Consider the following 25,335-nt stretch of genomic DNA (forward strand, 5'->3'; position numbering starts at 1 on the left):
AGAAAGAAAGAAAGAAAGGATATCACTGAGCTAACAGCAAAGACGATATGCCAATAGCCATTGCCTACTCTTTAGCATTGTGTGAAGGGCAAAGAATTATAAAAATAAAAGGCAAGGTTCCTTCCCCCAATAAAGTTAACTGCAATACTGCAGTTACTGCAAACTGCAATAAGTTACATAATTTAGTGACATATATTGTAAGTACTATGGGCTTCAAATAATAGAGAACTCAGTGAAGTCTAAATGATTTTTCGGACATCCATGTTGAGAAATCTTGTGGTCAATTTTGTAGTGCTTACTTGATCTCCCAACAACATTCAATTCAGTTGATCACTCCCAACCTCTGGAAATCCTAATGCCCAATGTGATGGTATTAGGAGCTAGGGCTTTTGGGAGGTGCTTAGGTCATGAGGGTAAAACCCTCATAAAAGGGATGAGTGTTCTTGTAAAACAGATCATACAGAGATCCCTCAGCCCTTCCACCATATGAGGACATAGCAAGAAGTCACTGGCTGTGAGCCAGGAAGAAGACCCTCACCTGACCATGCTGGCACCTTGATCTCAGACTTCCACCCTCCAGAACGGTGAGAAATAAATGTCTTGTTTATAAGTTACCCAATTTGTGGTGTTTTCTTAAGGCAGCCAGAACGAACTAAGAAGCTCTTTCTCCTTGCTTTTAAAAACATTTTCAAGATACTCATTCTCAAAAAAAAAAAAAGATATTTATTCACTACTATGAAATGTCTCTTAAATCTTTTTGCCAATGTAATTTTTAATTGGGATGAATGTCTTCTATTTGTTGATTTTGGGGCACTCTTTATATATCTCAGATTAGAGTTCTTTGTTGGTTATAGATACTGTAAACAATTTCTCCCATTTTATGGGTTGCCTTCCAACTCTCTCTCAAGGTGTTTTCCTTTTTTATAGACAGAAATTCCGAATTTTAATATTCTGGTTAAATATTTGGTTAAATATTTAATATTTTAATTCTTGTTCTTTTATGTTTAGAGCTCTTTATATTCTCTTAAAGAAATTTTTTGTCTACTTGCTATACATTTTTTTCTTACAAAAAAGCAAAAGTCATTGGTTTCTTTATAGTATGCAATGGTCCTGAAGCAAAAACAACCCTTTGCTCTGCTGCCATTAACAGTAAGAACGCATATCATGCTCCACAGTCAAAACAAACACTTTATACCCTAAGATAAGCCAAAATTAAGAGGGAAATCCTATCTCATCTCCAAAAAACCTTGAATATTTCCCCCAAATTAACTTCCTACCAAATTTTTATTCCTTACTTCCGCAATACTGATGCCTAAAGATACATGCATATGATGATGTAAAAAAATTGCTATTTTTTCCCACTATGAACAGGCTAATACAAACTTGGTAACCCTTTAGGGATTTTTCCTTTAAACATAGGTTGTATTTTTTAATTTAAATAGCCAGATATTCTGAAGTATGATATCTTTGCAACATCTTTTCCAGAAACACTTTTTCTAAATGTCTTCCTTTCATAACTGACATTAAATAAATTGACATGTTCATGACTGTTTATGCCCCACCATCCTCCTAGATTAACTTTTCTTCTTATTGAAGTATGTCTGCTAACAGTTCTTTCAGGGAGAGTATGTTGTGGGAAAGGTTTTTAGTTTTTATTTGTCAGAAAATTTATTTTGTCTTCATTCTTGAATAATAGTTTAGCTGGTTACAGAATTTTAGGTTGATGGTCTTTCTTTTCCCTCAGCACCAACATTTATTTTTGCAGGTGAACAATATAATTGCTATTTCTGTCTTGGTAAACTATCTTTTCTCTTTAGTATCTTTGAAAATTCTTTCTTCTTGATATTTTACAGCTTCACTAAACCGTTTGATGGTGTGGTTTATCCTACACAGTGTTCAGTGTGCATGTTTTTCTGAGGCTTTCGGTTGCTCTGCAGAAAAATTTTCAGCTATTATCTATTCAAATATTGCTTATCTATCATTCCTGCTATTCTTTTCATCAGGAACTTCTATGTTGGTGAAGTGCCTCAATTTGTTCTCTATCTCTTTTGTCCACTCTTCATAATTTTTTTCTCTTTATTTTTCTGGATGAATTCTTCAAATAATCTTTCAATTCATTAATTCAGCCTTTATCCAGTCAAGAGTTTATCCTACTTGTAGAATTTGTATTTAAATTATTATATTTAATCAGATATGGGATTTATAATTAATTCCTTTTCATAACCAACTGTTGTTTCATTTGTTCCTATTTTTGTGTTACAATGACTAGCCCTTTTTAAGTGGAAGAAATTTATTTCTTCCAGCAACCTCAAAATACACATTTTAAAGTCTTTGTCAGACTGTTCCATAAAATTAATTTCAGCGAGAGTGAAAGTTCCATTTAATGGTTTGGTGGAATGTTGCTAGCAGATAGAATGTCTTCAGTTTCAAGAAACATGAAAAACCTGTCTCAGTTGATTAAACCAGAAGGAAAATTTATTATCTTGTAAATCATGCTCCCCAGTATGGCAGCTCTAGGGTCAATTAATTCCCCAGTTCAATAACATTATGATTTGTTCTTTTTTGAGATTCTGCCATACTAAATATGCCAGATTTGTCCATGGCAGCTCTCCTAATGATTACAGAATGGCTAAAGAGTTACAGATGTTTCATGCAGACCCAATAACATTCACCAGAACAAGAGAAGCCATCTCTTGCTGAGAATTTTTTTAATCAGTAAGAAAAATCTTTCCCAAAATTCCTTAGTTCCCATATACCCCCTTTCCCCTTGCCTATAGTTTCCACTATCATTAACATCTTGTATTTGTGTTACACTTGTTACAACTGATGAACTAATACTGATACATTATTATTAACTAAAGTCCATAGTTTACATTAAGATTCATTCTTTGTATTGTATAGTTCTATGGATTTTTACAAATGCATAATGTTATGTATCCACCATTACAGTATCATAAAGAATAGTTTCACTGCCCGAAAAATCCCCTGTACTCCACCTATTCATCCCACCCTTCCCTGCCCTCCCCCCTACAAATCCTCCAAAACCACAACCTCTGGCAACCACTGAGTTTTTAACTGTCTCCATACTTTTTTTTCCAGAATATCATACAGCTGGAATTATATAGTATGTAGCCTTTTCAGATTGGCTTCTTTCACTTAGGAATATGTATTAATGTTTCCTCTGTTTTTTCGTGGCATGATAGCTCATTTCTTTTCATGTCTGAATAAACCATTGTATGGATGTCCCATGATTTGTCCATTCACTTATTGAAGAACATCTGGGTTGCTTCCAATTTTTGGCAATTATGAAAAAGGCTGCTATACACATTGGTGTGCAGGATTTTGTGTGAACATAAGTTTTCAACTCATTTGGGTAAATACCAAGAAGCACAATTTAAGGGTTGTATAGTAAGAGTATGCTTAGAATATACTTTTTTTCCAAAGTGACTGTATCATTTTGCATTCCCACCAGCAATCAATGAGAGTTCCTGTTGCTCCACATTCTTCTCAGCATTTGATGTTGTTAATGTTCTGAGTTTTGGTCATTTTGATAGGTGTGTAGTGGCATCTCACTGTTGTTTAATTTGCATTTCCCTGATGACACACAATGTGGAGATCTTTTCACCTGCTTATTTGCCATCTGTTTATCTTGTTTGGTGAGGTGTCAGTGTAGACATTTTGCCCTCTTTTTAATTGGGATGTTTGTTGTCTCATTGTTGAGTTTTAAGAGTTCTTTGTATATTTTGGTGAGTTCTGTGTTATCTTTTTCAGATATGTGTTTTGCAAACATTTTCTCCCAATCTGTGGCTTATTTTTTTCATTCTACCAGTGTCTTTAACAGAGCATAATGTTTTAATTTTAATAAAATCCAACTTATCAATTTTTTCTTTCATGCATTGTGCTTTTGGTGTTTTGTCTAAAAAGTCTTCACCAAACTCAAGGTCAGACTAGATTTTCTCTTATGTTATTTTCTAGAAGTTTTATAGTTGTGCATTTTACATTTAGGTCTATGATCCATTTTTAGTTAATTTTTGTTAAAGGTATAATATCAGTATTATCAGTGACCAGTTTCTCTTTCTTTTTTTCCAAGTGCATGTACAGTTGTTCTACCACCATTTGTTGAAAAAGACTAAGATTTCTCCATTGGGTTGCTTGCCTTTCCTCTTTGTCAAAGATCAGCTGACCATATTTGTATGGGTCTACTTCTGGGCTCTCTATTCTGTTCCAGTGATCTATTGTCTGATTTTTCACCAATTTCACAGTATTGGTTACTATAGCTTTATAGTGAGTCTTAAGGTTGCTGTCAGTCCTTCCACTTTGTTCTTCTTCAATATTCTGGCAGCTATTCTGGGTCTTTTGTCCTTCCATATAAATTTAAAATCAATTTGTTGATTTCCATAAAGTAACTTGCTGGGATTTTGATTGGGATTACATTAGACCTATAAATCAATTTGGAAAAGAATTGAGACTTTTAACAATATGGAGTTTCACTACCCATAAACATGGAATATGTTTCCATTTATTAAGATCTTCTTTGATTTCTTTTATAACTTTGGTAGGTTTCCTCATATAAGTCTTGTACATATTTTTGATGTTAATGTAATAATGTTTCGAATTTCAGGTATATAGGTAACAAATGACTTTACTATGCTAACTTTGTATCCTGCAACCTTGCTATAATTGGTCTTTAGTTCCAAGAGATTTTTTGTTGGTTCTTGGGATGTTTTTGGTCTCGCTGCATTAGGTGGAACTTCCAGTACAATGCTGACTAGCACTGGTAAGAGGAGACATTCTTGCCTTGTTCCTGATCTTAGAGAGAAAGCATCTAGTTTCCCACAATTAAGTATGTTAGCTCTAAGTTTTCTGAATTTTTTTTTTAAAGAATAAGTAATAATGCATCAGATTGTAGATGTTCTTTATCAAGCTAAGGAAGTTCCTTTCTATTCCTAGCTTGCTGAGAGTTTTCATCATGAATGTGTTATCTCATTTTGTCATATAGCTTTTTTGTAATCTATTGGTATGGTCGTATGATTTTTCTATTTTAGTCTGATGATATGATGGATTTCATTAATTGATCTTTGAATGCTGAACCAGTTTTGGATATTTGGAATAAATACCACTTGGCTGTTATGCATAATTTTTTGTACTATATTGTTGAATTTGATTATTTTGTTGAGGATGTTTGTACCTATGTTCATGAAAGGTATCTGTTTGTAGTTTTCCTTTCTTGCAATGTCTTTGTCCGGTTTTGGTATTAGGGTAATGTAATGTTTTTGTCTGGTTTTGGTATTAGGATAATGCTGGCCTCATAGAATGAATTAGCTTCTATTTTTTGGAACACAGAATTGTCATCATTTTCTTCTCAAATTCACCAGTGAAACAATTGGGCCTGATGTCTTCTGTTTTGAAAGCTTATTAATTATTGATTCGATTTCTTTAATATATAGGCTTATGCAAAGTAGCTATTTTTCCGTGTGTGAGTTTTAGTAGATTGTGTCTTTCACAGAATTGGTCCATTTCATCTAAGTTATAACATTTGTGGGCACAGAGTTATTCAAAATATTCTTTTTTTTAAAAAATTTATTGTATTTATTTATTTTTGGCTGCATTGCTGTGCGTGGGTTTTCTCTAGTTGTGGCGAGCGGGGGCTACTCTTCATTGCGGTGCGCGGGCTTCTCATTGCAGTGGCTTCTCCTGTTGCAGAGCACGGGCTCTAGGTGCGCGGGCTTCAGTAGTTGTGGCACACGGGCTTAGCTGCTCCATGGCATGTGGGATCTTCCCAGGCCAGGGATCAAACCCGTGTCCCCTGCATTGGCAGGCAGATTCTTAACCACTGCACCACCAGGGAAGCCCCCAAAATATTCTTTTATTACCCTCAATGTTCCTGGGATCTGTAGTGATGGCCCCCACATATAGGTTCTCAGAACTTGAAACATTTTCTCCAGCATACTCAAAACCACAAAAAAAAACCTTCAAGGGCTGTAAGCTTAGATGGAGTACAAATCAAGACTAATTCTGCTATAATTTACTTTGTTTATGATTGAGATGAAAAGTGGGCAAAAAATCATGCTATGTTAGAAGGCTGGGTTAACAAATTAAAAAGTAGGATGCAATCATCACAGTTTTCTTTAAAACTTTACACAAGATGCTACAGTAAAAAGATCCAAACCAATAGATGTATGTGAAATCAAGACTTGCCAAATAAATCATCAAGTTGTTTATTGCCTTTATCTATTTCTTTCTGTAATTTGCAACACAGAGAAGTTCAGAGACAACAGTATTATCTGCTCTTGTCAGATAGAATTATTGTCAGACTTATACTGCTAGCACCATTTTTCCTTTCTCCAGTAACTTTGAGGAATAATAGGTTGCTCAATCCTTTGACTCCCAACTAGAGTATTCTAGGAAGGTACTTTTGTATGTCATCTTCCCATAAAAGAACTTACACATTTTCTAAAATATAACAGTATTTGTATTTTCTATAAAAGGAACATGGTATACTTGGAATAGTTTTTGCCTACTTTAAAAAAGATGAAGTATTTAAGGTAAACAAGAAACTTGGATACTATAATGCAGTAGAAAGCATTTTCAAAAATAAAAGTATACACTAAGTCGTCTTAGAAAACTAATGATACAAAAAGTATTTGGAATTCTCTAGTTTAGTTTATATGTAGTTCTATAATATCATCATTTATCTACCTATGAAAAAGTCTATTTAGTTTATTAAAATATCATGCCACATCCCCAAAAAAGCTAGAGAGTTTTAAATGAGAATTTTATTTACAGAAAAGTCACAGAGGATTAACGAAATTTCATGAACACAGTATTGTTAGTAATAATTAACAGAATCAAGAATGATTTAATATATATTATCACTTGTAATATAATACACATTAAAATATAGTTTTCATGCTACCTTTATCCATTAGTTTTTTTAACATTCCAATTTTTAACAAATCTAGAAATATGGCAGTATACATGGAACAGATTTACTAAATACTTTTAAATTATGCTTCCTTCTACATTAAGATACTAAGTCAATTTTTAAACCTCCTGCAAATTAAATGGTCTTTCCATTACAATTTGTAAATTTAAAGGATGTAAACACCAAATGGAAATCAAAATGCATAAAAGAAACTGTCATAAATTTTAAAAGAAAAATATTACATTATCAATATCATAAATTAACAACGAATTTTCCAAAGAATATTGCAGAAGTAAGGTATATTTAAAGTTTTGTAATGATTAAGTCTAGGATATTTTTCACTTGCATTCTTGTCCACCCAGTTGAAAATACCAAAGCAATGACTGACTGCGAAAGGACCATTTTTAAATGAATAGTGGATGGCAGCATGAGTCATTTTAAGCACAAAAGGAAGATGGACTATGTGCTTTGATTTGCAAATAATGTTCCTTATCCAAGTAATTCTCAGTGTTTCCATTATCCTTGAATGAAAAGATGCTTTAAGTACTGTGTGAAAAAAAGACCATCTTTTTACTGATGGAAGGCTTCTAATCTTATTCGGGTTGGATCTTCTGGATGTCTCAAGGCAATTCCATTACGCAGAAGCAGCTCAATATAAGGTGGCCAAAAAGAATCACTAATTTTGACATATGGGTCATGTGGAACATCAAATAATCTATTTAAAAGAATCTAGAAAAAAAATCATTCAAAATATACCTTACTTGGAAAAAAACTGATACAGCTATAATAAAACATTAATGAAGTTTCTTACCAAAGAATGTTAATGTCTTTTCTCTTTGAGTAATTTTTTATATCATAATTTCTATGTATTAACTTAAATAGTTGATTTTCTTTTTTAAAAAAACAAATAGTAGTGAATGGAAATAGCTTTAAAATGAATCTTTGCACCTTAACTTTTAAAATTCCTAAAAACTAGTTAAAAGGCACTTACAATTCTCCCACTTCTCTTAGGATTAATAATTTGTTTATGTTACAAGATTGGTTATAGCCATATCTTACAAATAAAAATAAAAAACTTAAATACTCACAAAGTTCAAAAACAGCATAAATGTCTTAATATTTGGGGGAAAGAGAAATCACCAATGCTACTCTTCCCCAAAAAAAACACCTATTCATCTGATAAATCTTTGAAACAACAATTCTATCATCATTATTTCCTTCAAATTATCTTAAACATCGTTGATTTCTTCACTAAGGATATTGAGGGGTTACAACCACAAATTGGGACGTTTTGAGTATCTGCAGTAAATTATATAAGACTAACATTTCCCGAACTACATTCCATGGAATTGGTCTCCCTAAGGATGCTCTTAGTATGGAGAAACAGGGTTCTATGGTTATATAAGCTGGAGAAAGACTGCCAACGTGCACTCAGAATTACCTGTATATCCCAGATCCACTGGCATTAAAAAGTTTTTTTAAGAAACACACATTTAAAATTCTTTAAACACTAATGTTCTATGAAACATACTGAAAAATGCTAAATATGTTTCAATTATTACTCTACCTCCTCAGCTCCCACACAGTGCCTTCACAAATTACAAAACCAGAATCCAGAAGGGTTAAAAGATTCCTCAAGGGGCACATAATTAGTAATAGATCATGGATTAGACTCCATATCTCTGAATTGCCAAGCCAAAGCTTTAATTTAAATATATTATATTAAGAAACACAGAAAAGGAAAAATACAATTTATACAAATATAAAGTGCCATAGAAATAAAATTAAAACTATAAAGCTCTCATCTCAATCACATTTCATAATAATATCAACATTTCAATTCTTTTTTTTTTTTAATCTCAATTCTTGAAATAATTTCATCTGTCATTAACTTTAGCTATTTCTTTTTTTTTTTTTTTAGCTGCAACATGTGGCTTGTGGGATCTCAGTTCCTCAACCAGGGATTGAATGTGGGCTGTGGCAGTGAAAGCTCGGAATCATAACCACCAGGCCACCAGGGAACTCCCTAACTTTAGCTACTTCAGAACCACATCCTGGAGAAAAAAGCTCTTGGCCTCATTTCTTTTAGGTATGATAATAAAATAATTAAATATTATTCCCATTTTAGAGCAACTGCTTATTTTAATATAATTTAAAATTTTACCTTTCATTTCTAACTTCAATTATATTAATCAAAATTCTAGTAGATGCCAGAAATAATTAAATGCTAAAAATTCTACTTTAACATGAACATGTATATTGGTTTATTCTTCACTGAACTGCAGTTTAAATTCTGTTTACATTTATTATTGATAATACAAGCCTTGGAGACAAAAATAGTTTCTAAATCTAAGTTTTACATGGTATCCCATAGTGCACTATTCAAAAATTACACATGTATTTCCCAGTTAACAACTGTCAATATTTGCCACATATACAACTTTTATTAAAAAAAAGTCAAGTCATCCACGAGAAACAGTAGTTTCGGTATAAACTGGAGTAAATAGGAATATGTTAAAAGATTCAAGTCACAATCTAAAAAATAATTGTATTTTGCTTTTCAAAGTAATAATATTCTATATTAAGATATCCTGAGGCACCAAAACCATTTAGCTAGATAAATAGAGACTTTAGCATCCAATGCATAAAATTACAATGTGAAACAAGTTTTCTGAAATCACTTTATTCTAAACTTACCAATGACTTTAAAAAGCCACATTAATTGTTAAATAGCTCTTCACAGACTACCTTCCTCTCCACCCAATCTGCAATAGGTCATCATATCAAGATTTAAGTATTTAATATAGTCGGTAATTTGGCTGAAGTTCAAAAACTTCTTTTTTTAAAAGGTCAAAGATATTTGTAAAAAAAATAAAAAGCAAATGTCAGGCAGAAAAAGGTGTAATGAGTCCTTACATTATGAAAAAAGAAGCTGATGTTATTTAAGGAAAATCTGTGAATGAAGTTCTGCAACTTTGTGGAAAGAATCCTTAAACTCAATTGTATATTTTAGATAGAATACAGACTGGCCAACTAAAGATTACATCAATGTAACAGCATAGGCTTTCACTGTGTAGATACTAAACAACATCATAAAAATTTTCTTAAAGTAATAATCGGGAACACGATTAAGAGTAAGACTTTAGTTTCATCTTCTTCTAAAAAATAATATTCTTTCTCACTACATAGAAAATAGAAACTAGTTTTATACTAAGATAAATTAATATATATAATAAAGTTTGGTGTATACCTTAAGAACTAAAGCAGCATTTTTTTCTTTTTCAAGCCTATGTATAATTGTTCACAAGTCACTAATGAAGAGATATCTTCAAGACAAAACAACTACACAAAACACTTACCTCTAACATTTCATGCAGTGTTATCAGCTGTGCAGTTGATTCTTGAATGTTTTTCTTTGAGAGAAGTGTGAATAACAAAGAATTAACATTTCAGTTCTAATGGCAGAATATTATACTGTATTTATTACAAAATTTCAAAAATTAATATTCCTCAATTGCAGCAGTACAAGATATACTAAAACCAAACATTTATAATGAGATGATTTAAAAAGAGTTCTGAAAGAAAACAACCTGCTGTACTGAACAGTAAGGTTCATAAAAATAGTTGAAACAACCTCTAAGACAGGGAAATCTTTTGCAATTACTAGAAGATACAATTCAGAGTATCCACCTATCTATCTATCTATCTATCTATAAATATATAATGGATAAATTATATTACACATATTATATATATTCACATAAATGAAAATCTAATGTTTGAACCTTCCCAATCAAAATATCCCAAACAAATGACATTCCAGACTGTATTGATACAGCTTCGGGACAGGAAACTTGCTTCCCAGGGAGGTTTGTTCATCTTTCTATAGTTCTTGACAGTTCCTAATATTAACTCAACTCACTAGTTCTTTTTTTCTTGGAATGACAGAGAATAAATCTCATTCCAATTCCACCCTAGAGTTCTCAAATATCTAAAGACAGCTATTATGAGCTCCCTGCCTTCTCCATATTAATCATCATGAGTTTCTTCAATTATTTCTCATAGACTTGCAGCCTCTCAATAGCATGGTTGTTCTCTAGTTGTGCTCTAATTTACCTTTTTTTAAAAATCCAGTCTCCACAATGATATAGCTGTGATTAGAAAACCGAAGATGAAATGGAAGACTCACTTCCATACATGTAGAAGCTGGAATTCTATTCAATAAGTTTAAGATTGCATTAGCTTTTGGACATCTATTCTGCCCTGATGACCTCTATCTGAGAAAACTATCATCTAAAGTGCCGAAGTTTCCTTCATTGTATATAGCTAAGATATGTCTCCTTCGTTCTTCAATGTTTTAAACTCAAGAAAGATATTCTAAGTACCTCCACTAAATATCGTCCTATTTTATTTGGACCGTCCTATTTTATCTTGGCCAGTTAAAAAACACAGTTCTAATTCTGTCAACCAACAAATTTACTATCTAGTCCTCTCTCAATTTCATATCATTTGTAAACTTTGATGACTATGTCCTCTACCTCTTTATCCAAATTACTGTTAAAAATGTTCCATAGGATAAGGTTCTAAGGGAAATCTTCTAGGATAATACTAAATCTAATCAGCAGCTTTTGAGTTCAGACATTCAATTAACTACAAGGTCTCCTACTATTGTGACATCTAGTACTTTCCTGACAATAGTCAAAGATTAGCATGGAGTCCTCCTAAGGTTTTATAGAAATACAAATATATTAAAGAAATAAGCAGCAAGGCACAGATTAAAATATAAAGGTTTGAGACAATCAAAGAAAATGCAGAAGAAAAATATAATGAAAGAAAACAAAGAAAAAAAATGTTTCAACATAAGGATATGATAAACAATGTAAAATATTATAAAATAAAATTGCCATGAAATGCAATGTGACCTAAATCTGCCCCTGGAAACAATACATCATCTTCAAAGCAAAACTGATATTGAATGATCAACATTGTGACATATGACATATCCCTGTTAAGTTACTGAAGTTCAGAGATAAAGAATCCTTCAGGCAAATAGTCAGAAGGAGCAAGACATCTACAGGCTGGCCTCAGACTTCTCCACAGTACATTCAATCTGAGAAGAATGGAGAAACCCCTTACCAAGTCTTGTGACTTTTAAAATCTCTGCCTAAGATAAGCCTTTAAGTATACAGCAAAGTATGTTCAGCATTTAAGAATTCAAAAAATAAAACACCCAGGAATTCTTCTTGAACAAATTACTTGTCAAACAAACCCATCATATCAAACAATGGATTAAACTTAAAAACTCAAAAATGAATGGTAAAACATGATAAGGATTGAATCCAACATAATGTACAATAAAGACTAAATGTATACATGAATGATGGTATCAGAACAGAATATAAATGCAATGAAACTACCAAAGTTAAAATAAATAACACAATTTATTTATTTTAAATAAAACTCTGATGGCACCTTGATCTTGGACTTTTGGCCTCCAAAACTATGACAATATAAATTTATTTTGTTTAAGCCACCTGTTCTTTGGTATTTTGTTATGGCAGCTTGAGCCCACTGATACATCCATTATTATTGCTTGACAGAGAGAGAGAGAGAGAGAGAGGGAGAGAGAAAGTAACCTATCAGTTTGTAATATGTATCAACAGTTCATATACTTCATTTAAAAAAAGTGAGCTTATCCAATATGACTTAAACTCATGGTGGCTTCTGGTAATCAATGCTTTCGTTTAGGACTGTCTCAAACCTCTGGTTCTATTAGTGGAGAACCTTAATAGGTTAAAAAAAAAAAGTTGAAAAAAAGAGAGACTGGAATCAGAAAATAAATCATTGAGTTATTTTAAGATTATGATCATTCAGAGGTAAGGGATCATGAATTTACTGAAATCATTAACAGAAGGCCGTCAACAATTTCAGAAATGACTAAGGGGCGTAAATAACAATGGATAGAATGGGAGAAATTGTCCATAACAAATGTAAAGCCTACTGATAATTACAAAGAAGACAGGGAAGAATAAATAAACACAGATTATAAGAAAACAAACAAAACTTTTTTCTCCTTTTCCTAGTATGCTCACAGTCATTCAAGAAATATGAACTCAGAAGGTACTACAATAGGTATGCAAGACAGTACAGACACAAAGATGAATTAAACAAACCAAGGAGCTCACAGAGCGTGGTGGGTCAACAGAGAAAGAGACATAAATGATTACTACAAAATCATGTAATAAATGCTAATAAAACGACACCAAAACTTCATTCAATGCATCACACAAAAGATGATGTTTGAGTTGCTTTAAGAAAGAATTTACTATTTTCACCAGATAGGAACTGTTTTGTAACCAGAGGGAATAGAATGTATAAGGCACAAAAAAGTGACAGGTCATTGCATACCTGCTGGAACTGTAGTACTATGGCTGAATGGACTCATGCAAGAGATGGATAAAGAATGGCTGAAAAGGAGACTAAAGAGATAGACAAAGTCCAGAATATAAATTCATTCCTCTAAGGAGTTTATAGACTTCATCCCAGAGGGAGGCATCAAAAGTTTTATGTTGAAAAATGATTAAAATATGTATATTTTAAAATACATGATTAAATAAATTGTTAAATATGTATATTTTTAGAAAGATTGTTCTGGTCCCAGTTTCAATGCCTATTCCACTTCCACAAGTTCTATTTATTTATACCTATACTATTTTTAAAAAACGAATTAAAGTGCTTGTTCCCAACCTTCTGTCACTCAATGAAATATTTATTTGCTTTTGTGAAAAAGGTTTATTCCATCATAACTATTATTAAAATAGTCAATAACTTACCTTAACTACAGGTATCTTCTGATTTTAAAAGTTACATATGTTTATCATTGAAAATTTGAAAAACAATGAAAACGAAAACAAAAACAAATCTTACCTACAATCTTAGCCCCAGGCATAAGCACTATTACATTCTTTGGTACAAATTAGACTCACACAATTTAATCATCTGTGTTTTATCTAACAATCAATAATTTGTGAGATTTCATAAGCTCCTTTGATAGTGTTTAATACATTATTTTTAAAAGCTGCATTTTTCCATCAATATGAATACAATGTAAAAAAATGTATTTAATCTTATTTTATTAAATAACTAGGTTGCTTCTAATTCTTCATTAAGTATTATAATGTGACGATGGAATATTTCTGTGCATGTACCTATTTGTGTATGTCTTTGAAGTGTATATTAAACATAAAAATTTATCAGAAAATTTACCTTTGAACCTCTCTAAAACAATTTCATACGTGAATATCTACATGAATGTCTTCTCTAAAACTTACCTTTTTCTTTTTAACATTTCTATCAGGCAGAGGAAAATGGTCTTCTAGAAACTCACCCAAGGTAACCAAGAGTTTCTCCTTATATTCTTTTATATCACGCATTTTCGTTTTCAGCTCATTAAAGAGTCTAAAAGATTTTTTTTTAAATTTAAGAGAATTAATTTGCTGATAAAATACTTAAGTATATATAACTGGTTACTCATAAAATTAATCAAAAACTTTGTTCAAACTTCATTGCTCAAAATAACTAGCTTTATGAGATAAATAGTCTCTATTTAACATGTAGGAAAACTAAAAGTCAAATTATTCATAAAAGATTAGGTAACTTAACAATTGGCAAAAGTCAGGGTAAGACTCACAATTTCTGGTAAAATTTACCTTCTTTTCATCTATGTATTTCATGTAACATAAAAAAGGAAATAATTTCTCCTATTATGAAAACCTAGAACACAAAATCAATAATACCTTGATTCAGAAAATGTCACAACCTGCTGTTTCAAATCATTGTGTAGTACATTAAGAGATTCCAATATCTGTTGCTGTTCATCCAACCATTTTTGCTCCCTTTAAACGTGGAAAAACAAAACAGTATTCAAATAAAACATTAATGCCAATTCAATATATATCAATGATTAATAGTAATTATAAATATACCTTTCTAAGTCTTCCTTTAACTTTTCATTCTTTGACTGAATAGTAGATAGTACCAATTCAAGATCATGTGTCAATTTTTGGAACTAGAACAAAATAATTAAAATTAATTGGTTAGTCTTTACTCCTGTAAATAGTGATATTTCTGAATGAGTGAAATTTACATACTAGGGTATATATTCAGAAATCAACAGCAAAAAAAAGCCTAGCAAAAAATCTTTGAAAGGGAAATTATACAGCAGGTACTAAGTTCTTTGTAATATTTCATTGTTAAATTTAAAAATATAAGGGGTTTTGAGCAATAATTTTTAATTTCATACTGAAAGGCAATTTAATGGTGAATTTTCAGTAACCAGGCAGATTAGGTCTCTTTTCTAAGGAGACTATACAAAACAGACACAAATCAATATCACTCATTCAACAAATATTTATTGATCAGTTGTTGACCACCAGGCATTGATGAAGGAGTCAGGGATGCAAAGATGAACAGAACAAAGAGGCAAATCCAAACAAAGAAACAAACTTGTAACTCCAGAGAGGGATAAATACCATAAAGTAAAAATAGGTCAAAACGAGAGTATAGAAATGAGGAGCAGGGATGGCTCTTTTAGGTAGGTAGTATGACATGGAAAGACCTTTCTGATCAGGTTAACTAACAGTTTAGCAACAGAGAAAGACAGCAAAAGATAAGCCATGTCACCATCTAGCAAAAGAATGTTCTAGGCAAAGGGAATTTTAAGTACAAAGGCCCTGAGGCAGAAGTATGAGGTATCTGAGGAACATATAAGAAGACTGTGTGGCTACAGGGGATTACAATAAACTAAACTTTTTCTAGTATCCTTTTGTTTCTAGAACACATTAGCTAGTGTTCCATTCTCCTGATATTAAGGGTATCCATTAGCTTCTTATAAATCTAAATCAGTAATAATATAAAATTGTATATTATAAACCTTAGAGCAACCATGAAAAAAAAAGAAGAGATATACCTAATAAGCTAATAATGTAAATAAAATGCATTTATTTTGAAAAATACACAATTAATCCAGGAAAGTGGGAAGAGAGGAGAATAGGAACAGAGAAAATGTAGGACAAATACGAAAGAAAAAAATCAAGTATGTACATTTTAATGCAACCATAATGATATTACATTAAATATGATCCAATAATGGAATTAAGTTAATAATCAAGTTATTTGTAGTGAGGTGGATACACCTAGAGTCTGTCATACAGAGTGAAGTAAGTCAGAAAGAGAAAAACTAATACTGTACGCTAACGCATATATATAGAATCTAGAAAAATGATGAACCTAGGGGCAGGGCAGGAATAAAGATGCAGACATTGAGAACGGACTTGAGGACACAGAAGGGAAGGGGAGGCTGGGATGTAGTGAGAGAGTAGCACTGACATACATACACTACCAAATGTAAAATGGATGGCTGGTGGGAAGCTGCTGCATAGCACGGGGAGATCAGCTTGGTGCTCTGTTACCACCTAGAGGGGTGGGATAGAGAGGGTGGAAGGGAGGCTCAAGAGGGAGGGGATATGGGGATATGTGTGTGCATACAGATGATTCACTTTGTTGTAAGGCAGAAACTAATAAACACAACATTGTGAAGCAATTATACTCCAATAAAGATGTATGAAAAAAAAAAAAAAGAGCTAGGTAACTTGCCTGAGGTTTCACAAATAAAAAGTGTCAGAGCCCATACTTAAAAAAAAAGAAATAGTTCAGTATATAAATTGCAATTCACTATAATAACTGCACCAATAAAACTTTTTAAAAGTTCAAAAAAAATAATCAACCATAGAAATGTACCTGGAAAAATGTGCAAATATTTGGATACTAAAAACACACTTCTAAATAATTCATGGGCCAAAGATGCAATCAGCAGGAAAATAAGAAATTACTATGAACTGTCTGAAAATGAAAAGATTAAATTTTCTGTAATAAATCAAAAGAAGTACTCAGATGAAAATTTACACCACTAAAAACCTGTATTAGAAAAAAGAAAGCTCTCAAATTAATGACCTCAGCTTCCACCACAAGAAACTAGAAAAAGAGCAAATAAAACCAAAAGTAAGCTGAAGAAAAAATAATGGTAAAAATTTTAAATCAATGAAATAGAAAAACAAAAAGAAAAACAGGGAAAAATCAATGAAACCCAAAGCTAATTCTTTGAGAAGATCAATAAAATTACCCAGACTAATTAAAGGAGAAAAAAAGGACACAAATTACCAACATCAGGAATAAGAGAGGGAGCGTTGCTACAAACATTAAAATAGTAATGGGGGAATGCTATGAACAATTTTCTGTCAATAAATTTGACAAACTAGATGAGACAAACTCTTTGAAAGTCACAAACTACCAAGGTTCATTCAGAGAAAGATAACCTGACTAGCCATAAAGAAACTGAATATTTAGTTTAACATTTTCCCACCAAAAAAATTCTAACCTCAGACGACTTCACCTATAAATTCTAAGAAACATTTAACGAATAAATAATACTGATTCTATACAAGCTTTTGAAGAAAGAATACTTCTGAAATCATTCTATGAGCTTGGTATTACCCTGATACCAAAGCCTGAAAAAGATGTCACCAAAAAGGAAACCACACACCAATATCTCCAAAAACATAGACACAGGGCTTCCCTGGTGGCGCAGTGGTTGAGAATCTGCCTGCCAATGCAGGGGACACAGGTTCGAACCCTGGTCTGGGAAGATCCCACGTGCCGCGGAGCAGCTGGGCCCGTGAGCCACAATTACTGAGCCTGCGCGTCTGGAGCCTGTGCTCCGCAACACGAGAGGCCGCGATAGTGAGAGGCCCATGCACCACGATGAAGAGTGGCCCCCGCTTGCCACAACTAGAGAAAGCCCTCGCACAGAAACGAAGACCCAACACAGCCATAAATAAATAAATAAATACTTTAAAAAAAAATAGACACAAAAATCTTAATAAAATTTTAGCAAATTAAATCCATCAATAAATAAAAAAGATTAATACATTATAGCAATGTGGGGTTTATCTTAGGAATCAAGTTAATTAAACAGTTGAAATCAGTGAATTTAGAAATAAGTGACAAAATTCAATATTAATTCATGATTTGAAAAATTCTTCATAAATTCTAATAAAAGGTAATTTTCTCAACTTTATTAATGGCATCTATGAAAAACCTACTGCTAACATCGCACTTAATGGTCAAAGAGTGAATGCTATCCACTAAGATCAGGAACAAGGCAAAAATGTCCATTCTCCCCACTTTTATTCAATACATTACTAAATATTCTAGGACAGTACAATAAGCCAAGAAAAAGAAATAAAAAGCATCCAGATGGAAAGAGATAAGTAAAACTGCCTTTGATCTCAGATGACGTGACTAGCTATGTAGAAAATCTTACAGAGGACTTCCTTGGTGTTCCAGTGGTGTAGACTCTGTGCTCCCAGTGCAGGGGTCCTGGATTTGATCCCTGGTCAGGGAACTAGATCCCACATGCATACTGCAACTAAGAGTTTGCCTGCCACAACTAAAGACCCCATGCAGCCAAATAAATTTAAAAATTAATTAATTAATTAATTAATTAAATATAAAAGAAAATTCTACATAATCTACAAAAAAGCTACTAGAATAAAGGGGTTTATCATGTTCACTAGATACAAGATCGACATATAAATATTAATTGTATTTGAATGTACCAGCAATAAATAATTGGAAATTGAAATTTTAAAAAAGAATACCATTTTAATAGCACCAAAACTATGAAATACTAAAGGGATGAATCTGACAAACATATACAAGACCTGCACACATCTTTTTTCTTTTTTCTTTTTTTTTTGCCTGCACCTTGTGGCATGCAGGATCTTAGTTCCCCAACCAGGGATTGAACCTGTGCCCACTGCAGTGGAAGCGCAGAGTCTTAACCACTGGACTGACAGGGAAGTCCCTCAAGACCTGCACACTTCTATCACAATTTATAAAGTCTTTTTTTGAATCATGAATTAATATGGAATTTTGTCACTTATTCTTTCTGAATTTATTGAAATGATAAAATGCTTTTTTTCTTTTTTAGTCTGTTGATATGGTGAATTACAAAACATTGGTGAGATAAATTTTTTAAATAACAAATAAACGGAGCCCTAAATAAATGCAGAGACCATATAGTGCTCATGGGTCTGGACTGAGACTCAATACGTCTCTTCTCAATTTGAACTATAGATTCAGGGCAATCTCAGTCAAAATTCCAGTAAGCTTCTTTATGGGATAGAATGACAAGCCAACTCTAATTTATATGAAAATATGAAACAATTTTGGTAAAAAACAAAGTTAGAGAACTCATACTACTTAATTTCAAGACATTACAAAGCTTCACTAAACAAACCAACACAGTATTGGCCTAAAGACAGAAATACAGAACAAAGGAAAAGATATATCCACCACATAGGATGGAGAACAAATGGAGAGTCTAGAAATAGATCCACACATATATGATCAATTAATTTTCAACACATATGCAAAGGAAATTCAAAAGAAAAAGATAGTTTTTTCAACAATTTATGTTAGAATAATTAGTATCTACATAAAAAAAAGAACCTTTATCAATAACTCATTCCACATGCAAACGTTATTCTAAAATGGATCATAGATCTAAATGTGAAACCTAAAATATTAAAATTTCTAAAAAAAAAAAAAAAGGCAAGAAAGTCTTTGTGACCTTAAGTTGGACAAGTATTTCTTATATTTGAGCACAAACCTTAAAACAGGGGTCCCCAATCCCCGGGCTGCGGACAGGAACTGCACAGCAGGAGGTGAGCGGTGGGTGAGCAAGCAAAGCTTCCTTCTTTGCCACTCTCCATCGCTCCTCAATGCTCACATTACCATCCCACCCCCAACCCCGGTCTGTGGATAAATTGTCTTCCATGAAACTGGTCCCTGGTGCCAAAAAGGTTGGGGACTGCTGCCTTAAAATAAAACTTGATAAAATAGAGTTAATCAAATTAGGAAGATATTATTTTATTAAATTCTCTTTGTTCCCTGAATTGCCTCTATTTTCTTAAGAGTCATCTTCATCAATTGTTTTGGGTTTCCGCCTTTCCATTTGGAGGCATTTCACAAATGTCAATGATCATCGGCTGGCCATTCAACATTTTCTTTTAATTGAAGTATAGTTGACATACAATACCGTATGTTACAGGTGTAAAATATAGTGATTCACAATTTTTAAAGATTATATTCCATTTATAATTATTATAAAATATTGGCTACATTCCCTATGTTGTACAATATATCCTTATAGCTTCCCCCCAACTGCCCCCCACCGCATCGCACTGCATGCAGGATCCTAGTTCCCCAATCAGGGATCGAACCCACGTCCCTCTGCAGTGGAAGTGCAGAGTCTTAACCACAGGACTGCCAGGGAAGTCCCCTTATAGCTTATTTTATACATAACAGTTTGTACCTCATAATCCCCTACCCCTATATTGCCCTTCCCCTTTCCCTCTCCCCACTGATAACTGCTAGTTTGTTGTCTATATCTCTGAGTCTGTTTCTTTTTTGTTATATTCACTAGTTTTTTGTATTTTTTATTTAGTTTTATTTGTAAAGGTTATACTTCATTTATAGTTATTATAAAATATTGACTATATTCCCTCTGTTGTATAATATATCCTTGTAGATTATTTTGTACCTAATAGTTTATATCTCTTAATTCCCTACCCCTATATTGCCCCTCCCCGCTGCCCTTTCTCCACTGGTAACCACTAGTTTGTTCTCTGTATCTGTGAGTCTGCTTTTTTGTGATATTCACTAGTTTGTTGTATATTTTTAGATCCCACATATAAGTGATATCATACAGTATTTGTCTTTCTCTGCTGGACTTCTTTCACTTAGCATAATGCTCTTCAAGTCCATCCATGTTGCCGTAAACAGCAAAACTGCATTCTTTTTTATGCTTCAGTAGTATTCCATTACATATATACACCACATCTTCCTTATCCATTCATCTGTTGATGGACACTTAGGTTGCTTCCATATCTTGGCAACTGTAAATAATGCTACTATGAACAATGAGGTGCATGTATCTTTTTGAATTAGTGGGCTTTTTTTTTTGATATATACCCAGCAGAGGGATTTATGGGTAATATGGCAGTTCTATTTTTAGTTTTTTGAGAAAACTCCATACTGTTTTCCACAGAGGCTGCGCCAATTTACATTCCCAACAGTGTATGAGGGTTCCCTTTTCTCCACATCCTCACCAACACTTGTTATTTGTGTTCTTTTTGACAACAGTCATTCTGACAGGTGTGAGGTGTTACCTCATTGTGGTTTTGACTTGCATTTCCCTGATGATTAGCGATACTGAGACTCTTTTCACGTGCCTATTGGTCATCTGAATGTCCCCTTTGGAAAAATGTCTATTCAGGACTTCTGCCCAGTTTTTAATTGGCTTGTTTTTGTTTTGTTTTGTTTTGTGGGGGCCACACCACATGGCATGCAGGATCTTAGTTCCTTAACCAGAGATTGAACACATGCCCCCTGCAGTGGAAGCATGGAGTCTTAACCACTGGACTGCCAGGAAAGTCCCAGCTTGTTTGTTTTTTTGATGTTGAGTTGTGAGTCGTTTATATATGTTGGATATTAACCCCTTATCAGTCATAGCATTTGCAAATGTTTTCTCCCATTCAGTATGTTGTCTTTTCATTTTGTTGATGGTTCCTTTGCTGTGCAAAAGCTTTTAAGTTTAATAAGGTCCCATTTGTATATTTTTGTTTTTACTTCCTTTGTTTGAGAAGACAAATCTAAAAAAATATTGCTATGATTTATGTCAAAGAGTGTTCTGCCTAAGTTTTCTCCTAGGGGATTTATGGTTTCTGGTCTTACACTTATGTCTTTAATCCATCTTTAGTTTTTGTATATGGTGTTAGCGAATGTTCTAATTTCCTTCTTTTACATGTAGCTGTCCAGTTTTCCCAGCAGCACTTATTGAAGAGACTGTCTTTTCTCCATTGTAAATTCTTGCCTCCTTTGCTGTAGATTAATTGACCGTAAGTGTGTGCATTTATTTCTGGGCTCTCTATTCTGTTCTATTGAGTTATGTGTCTGTTTTTGTGCCAGGACCAGACTGTTTTGATTACTGTAGCTTTGCTGCATAGTCTGAAGTCAGGGAGCATGATTCCTCCAGCTCCATTCTTTCTCAAGATTGTTTTGGCTATTGGGGGTCTTTTGTGTTTCCATACAAATTTTAAGATTTTTTTTGTTCTAGTTCTGTGAAAAATGCCATTGATATTTTGATAGGGATTGCACTAAATCTGTAGATTGCCTTGGGAAGTTATGGCCATTTTAACAATATTAATTCTTCCAATCTAAGAACATGGTATATCTTTTTCATCTGTTTGTGTCACCTTCAATTACTTTCATCAGTGTCTTACAGTTTTCTGATTACAGGTCTTTTACCTCCTTAGGTGGCTTTATTCCTAGGTTTCTTTTTGATGCAATGGTAAATGGAATTGTTTCCTTAATTTCTCTTTCTGGTAGTTCATTGTTAGCGTATAGAAATGCAACATATTTCTGTATATTAATTTTGTATCCTGAAACTTAACCAAATTCATTGATGAATTCTAGTAGTTTTCTGGTAGTGTCTTTAGGATTTTCTATGTATAGAATCATGTCATCTGAAAACAGTGACAGTTTTACTTCTTCCTTTCTAATTTGGATTCCTTCTATTTCTTTTTCTTGTCTGATGGCTGTGGCTAGGACCTCCAACACTATGTTGAATAAAAGTTGGTATTCTCATTTAAAGCTCAAAAACAAACTTTGTTTATAAATGGCTTTTTGATGGATGGCCATCCTGCTTTTCACTGGGAATCCCCATATATTAATACTTATAGACCTTTTTTCTCGGGCCATTTAGATTTTCCAGAGATTATTTTATCTCCAGTCTGAAGCTACTTTTATACCATACTGTAGGACCCCTGGAGATAGATTAAGGGAAGAAGCTGGTACTTCACCACACAGTATAAAAATGTTAACTTGAACTTTCTGACTTTTGACCTCACACCACCCCTACTAAACACCCAACTTGGTGTGCTGAGTCCAAAGCCTCAATAGTTTAATGTCTCCACACCATATACCTCCAGTTTTTAGGTGTGTGGGTAAAAGTTAGCCTCTTGATTGCAAAAGAGAGAGGGAGAAGGTCTAGTAGTCTGTTCTTACTTTAAAAAAATCTCCTTGTTTTTAGCTCCACACTTGAACCCTGAATTTTGAAGTATGAGGTTCCTTCAAATTCAAAGCCTTTCTCTTAAGTTCTGTAGGGCAGATAATCTCTCTTGTCATCGTTACTTCTGTCTCTTGGAACACAGATACTTATCTATTTCCATGCTCTACAACCTTGTTTAAAATTCTTCTTTGCCTCTATCTTCTCTCCTATACTTTGATCTAATAAACTGACACTTTAAAAAATCTTTATTGACATTTATGTTAAGTTTTGAGGACAGATATACATGTATGATCATTTAGCTATGTTTAACCTTTTTGCTGTTATTATGAAGAGTTTAATCAACTAAAAATTAAGTACAAGAGTAAGTTTTACATATTTAATTCAAAATTCAAATCATCTAAAATATCCTGTTCAATAAAACATAATTAATACAGTTTTAAAGTGGTTTCATCTTACTCGCTATGGCATGAGCTTATCCAAAACACTTCTAGTTATAAGTTATTTTGGATTACTATAAATTCAGTAACTTACCTCTTCTTTTCCTAATGTTACCAGAACTTCTTCATTCAGTGGAATCACTACAGGAACAAAACAAATCAAAATTATACATATGCTTAGTTAACTCTCAAAAATCAAGAATTTGATTTCGTGGTTTCTGAGATTACCCCTTTCCCTTTCCATTTATATATTACAGAACTTTTTATGAGATGTGTACAGTTTTTATGAAATTTTTAAATTTAACATCTTATATAGCCAACTTATATATCATTTTAGACAAATGTGATATTTATGCATTTTATTTTCAGTGTCTTTTTCTTTTCTCATTTTATTTTCCCAATCCATCAAAAACAAAATTAATAATCTACAGTGTGTTCCTTAAATATTTCTGTGGTTACATGATTCTATGCATACATATATACATATTTGTACATATTTGTACATATACATGCAAGTGTTATTAATTTTGTTATTGCTGGTTTTACAAGAATGAGATAATATCACACACATTATTCTTATTTTCACCTAAAAAAAAACCCCATGGAAATCCTGTATATTCATCTGGTGTAAGTCTAATTCATAATTTTAAATCACTGCATAATATTCCGCAGGGTAAATACACCAAATGTGTTCAGGGATTTCACTACTGATTAAGCATTGACTTTGTGTCTAGTTTTTAGCCTCAAAAAACAACGACACAGGAAGCATTCTTTTATTTATGTGTTTATATATTGGTGCTCTCATTCCTGTGGGATAGATTCTCAGAAAGTGAATTTCATAGAAGGAAATGTGTATTTTGAATTTTAAAACAGGATGCTAGATTCTTTTTTTTAATTTTTCTAGAAGCAATGAACAAAAAACAGCAAAAGATACTATAAACTCTTCTAAAATTTTTGCCAGTCTCATGAGTATAAACTAATATTCCTTAATTAATTTACATAGCAAAATCAAATCCCTTATACTTAGAAAAGTTCAACTCATACTAAGAAAAGTTTATCTTTCTTAATAAAGTGCTATTTAAAATTCTCAAATGATATGCTACTGAAAACTTTCTAAGCTATTTGCCATTCTAGAGGGTTTTCTAATAGAAAAGAGCTATGTACTTCATAGGCCCTGTATTAGAACTAATTATAGGTAGCCCTAGGATGGCTATACAATGAAAAGGATTCTAAAAACATAAAGTTCAAAAATCTCCCTCTTGGTGAGTGTGGCCAAAAGTAGCACTTCAATGTTAAAACAATCATTTCAACCGATACAATATGACAGGCTCTAAGAATATAAAGATTTTAATAATCTTTCCAGTGTGGCAGTGTATGGGATTTGCAACCTTAAGCAAGGTGGGTATTTGACCAACAGGTCAGGGTGTTCAGTGCTGGCAGTACAAGGTCTGTATGTAAAAGATTATGAAAATAAGAAAAATAAAAATTTTAAATTCCTTGATATATAGCATCAAAAAGAATAAAATACTCAAGAACAAATTTAATTTAGAAGGCAAAGAACTTATATGCTGAAAACTACAAAATGTTGCTGAAAGAAATTAAAGACACACCAATGAAAAGAAAAAAACATCCTGTGTTCAAGGACTGTTAAGACTTAATGTTATTAAGATGTCAATAACATCCAAAGCAATCTACAGATTCAATGTAATCTCTATCAAAATCCCAATGATGTTTTTGTAGAAATAGAAAAATCCATCCTAAAATTCACATGGAATCCAAGG

General features: G+C 32.7%; 1 protein-coding gene across 2 annotated transcripts in view; it reads right to left on the bottom strand.

Annotated features, from left to right (window-relative positions):
- Positions 1-5,608: 5,608 nt before the first annotated feature.
- The window catches only part of CENPK (centromere protein K), a 39,376-nt gene continuing 19,649 nt past the window's right edge, over positions 5,609-25,335 (bottom strand). Inside the window, exons 6-11 of one of the 2 annotated variants that reach the window (XM_057541845.1) lie at positions 23,649-23,695; positions 14,911-14,993; positions 14,722-14,820; positions 14,257-14,383; positions 10,285-10,338; positions 5,609-5,806 (exon numbers count right to left, since the gene is read on the bottom strand). In XM_057541845.1, the coding sequence (XP_057397828.1) occupies positions 5,792-5,806; positions 10,285-10,338; positions 14,257-14,383; positions 14,722-14,820; positions 14,911-14,993; positions 23,649-23,695 (425 nt within the window). In that variant the 3' untranslated portion in view covers positions 5,609-5,791. Of the gene's footprint in view, positions 5,807-6,627; positions 7,655-10,284; positions 10,339-14,256; positions 14,384-14,721; positions 14,821-14,910; positions 14,994-23,648; positions 23,696-25,335 lie in introns of those variants that run through there. The other variant, XM_007176032.2, reaches the window with a different exon arrangement.

Source organism: Balaenoptera acutorostrata, chromosome 2 (assembly GCF_949987535.1).
Source record: "Balaenoptera acutorostrata chromosome 2, mBalAcu1.1, whole genome shotgun sequence".
NCBI classification, from domain to species: domain Eukaryota; kingdom Metazoa; phylum Chordata; class Mammalia; order Artiodactyla; family Balaenopteridae; genus Balaenoptera; species Balaenoptera acutorostrata.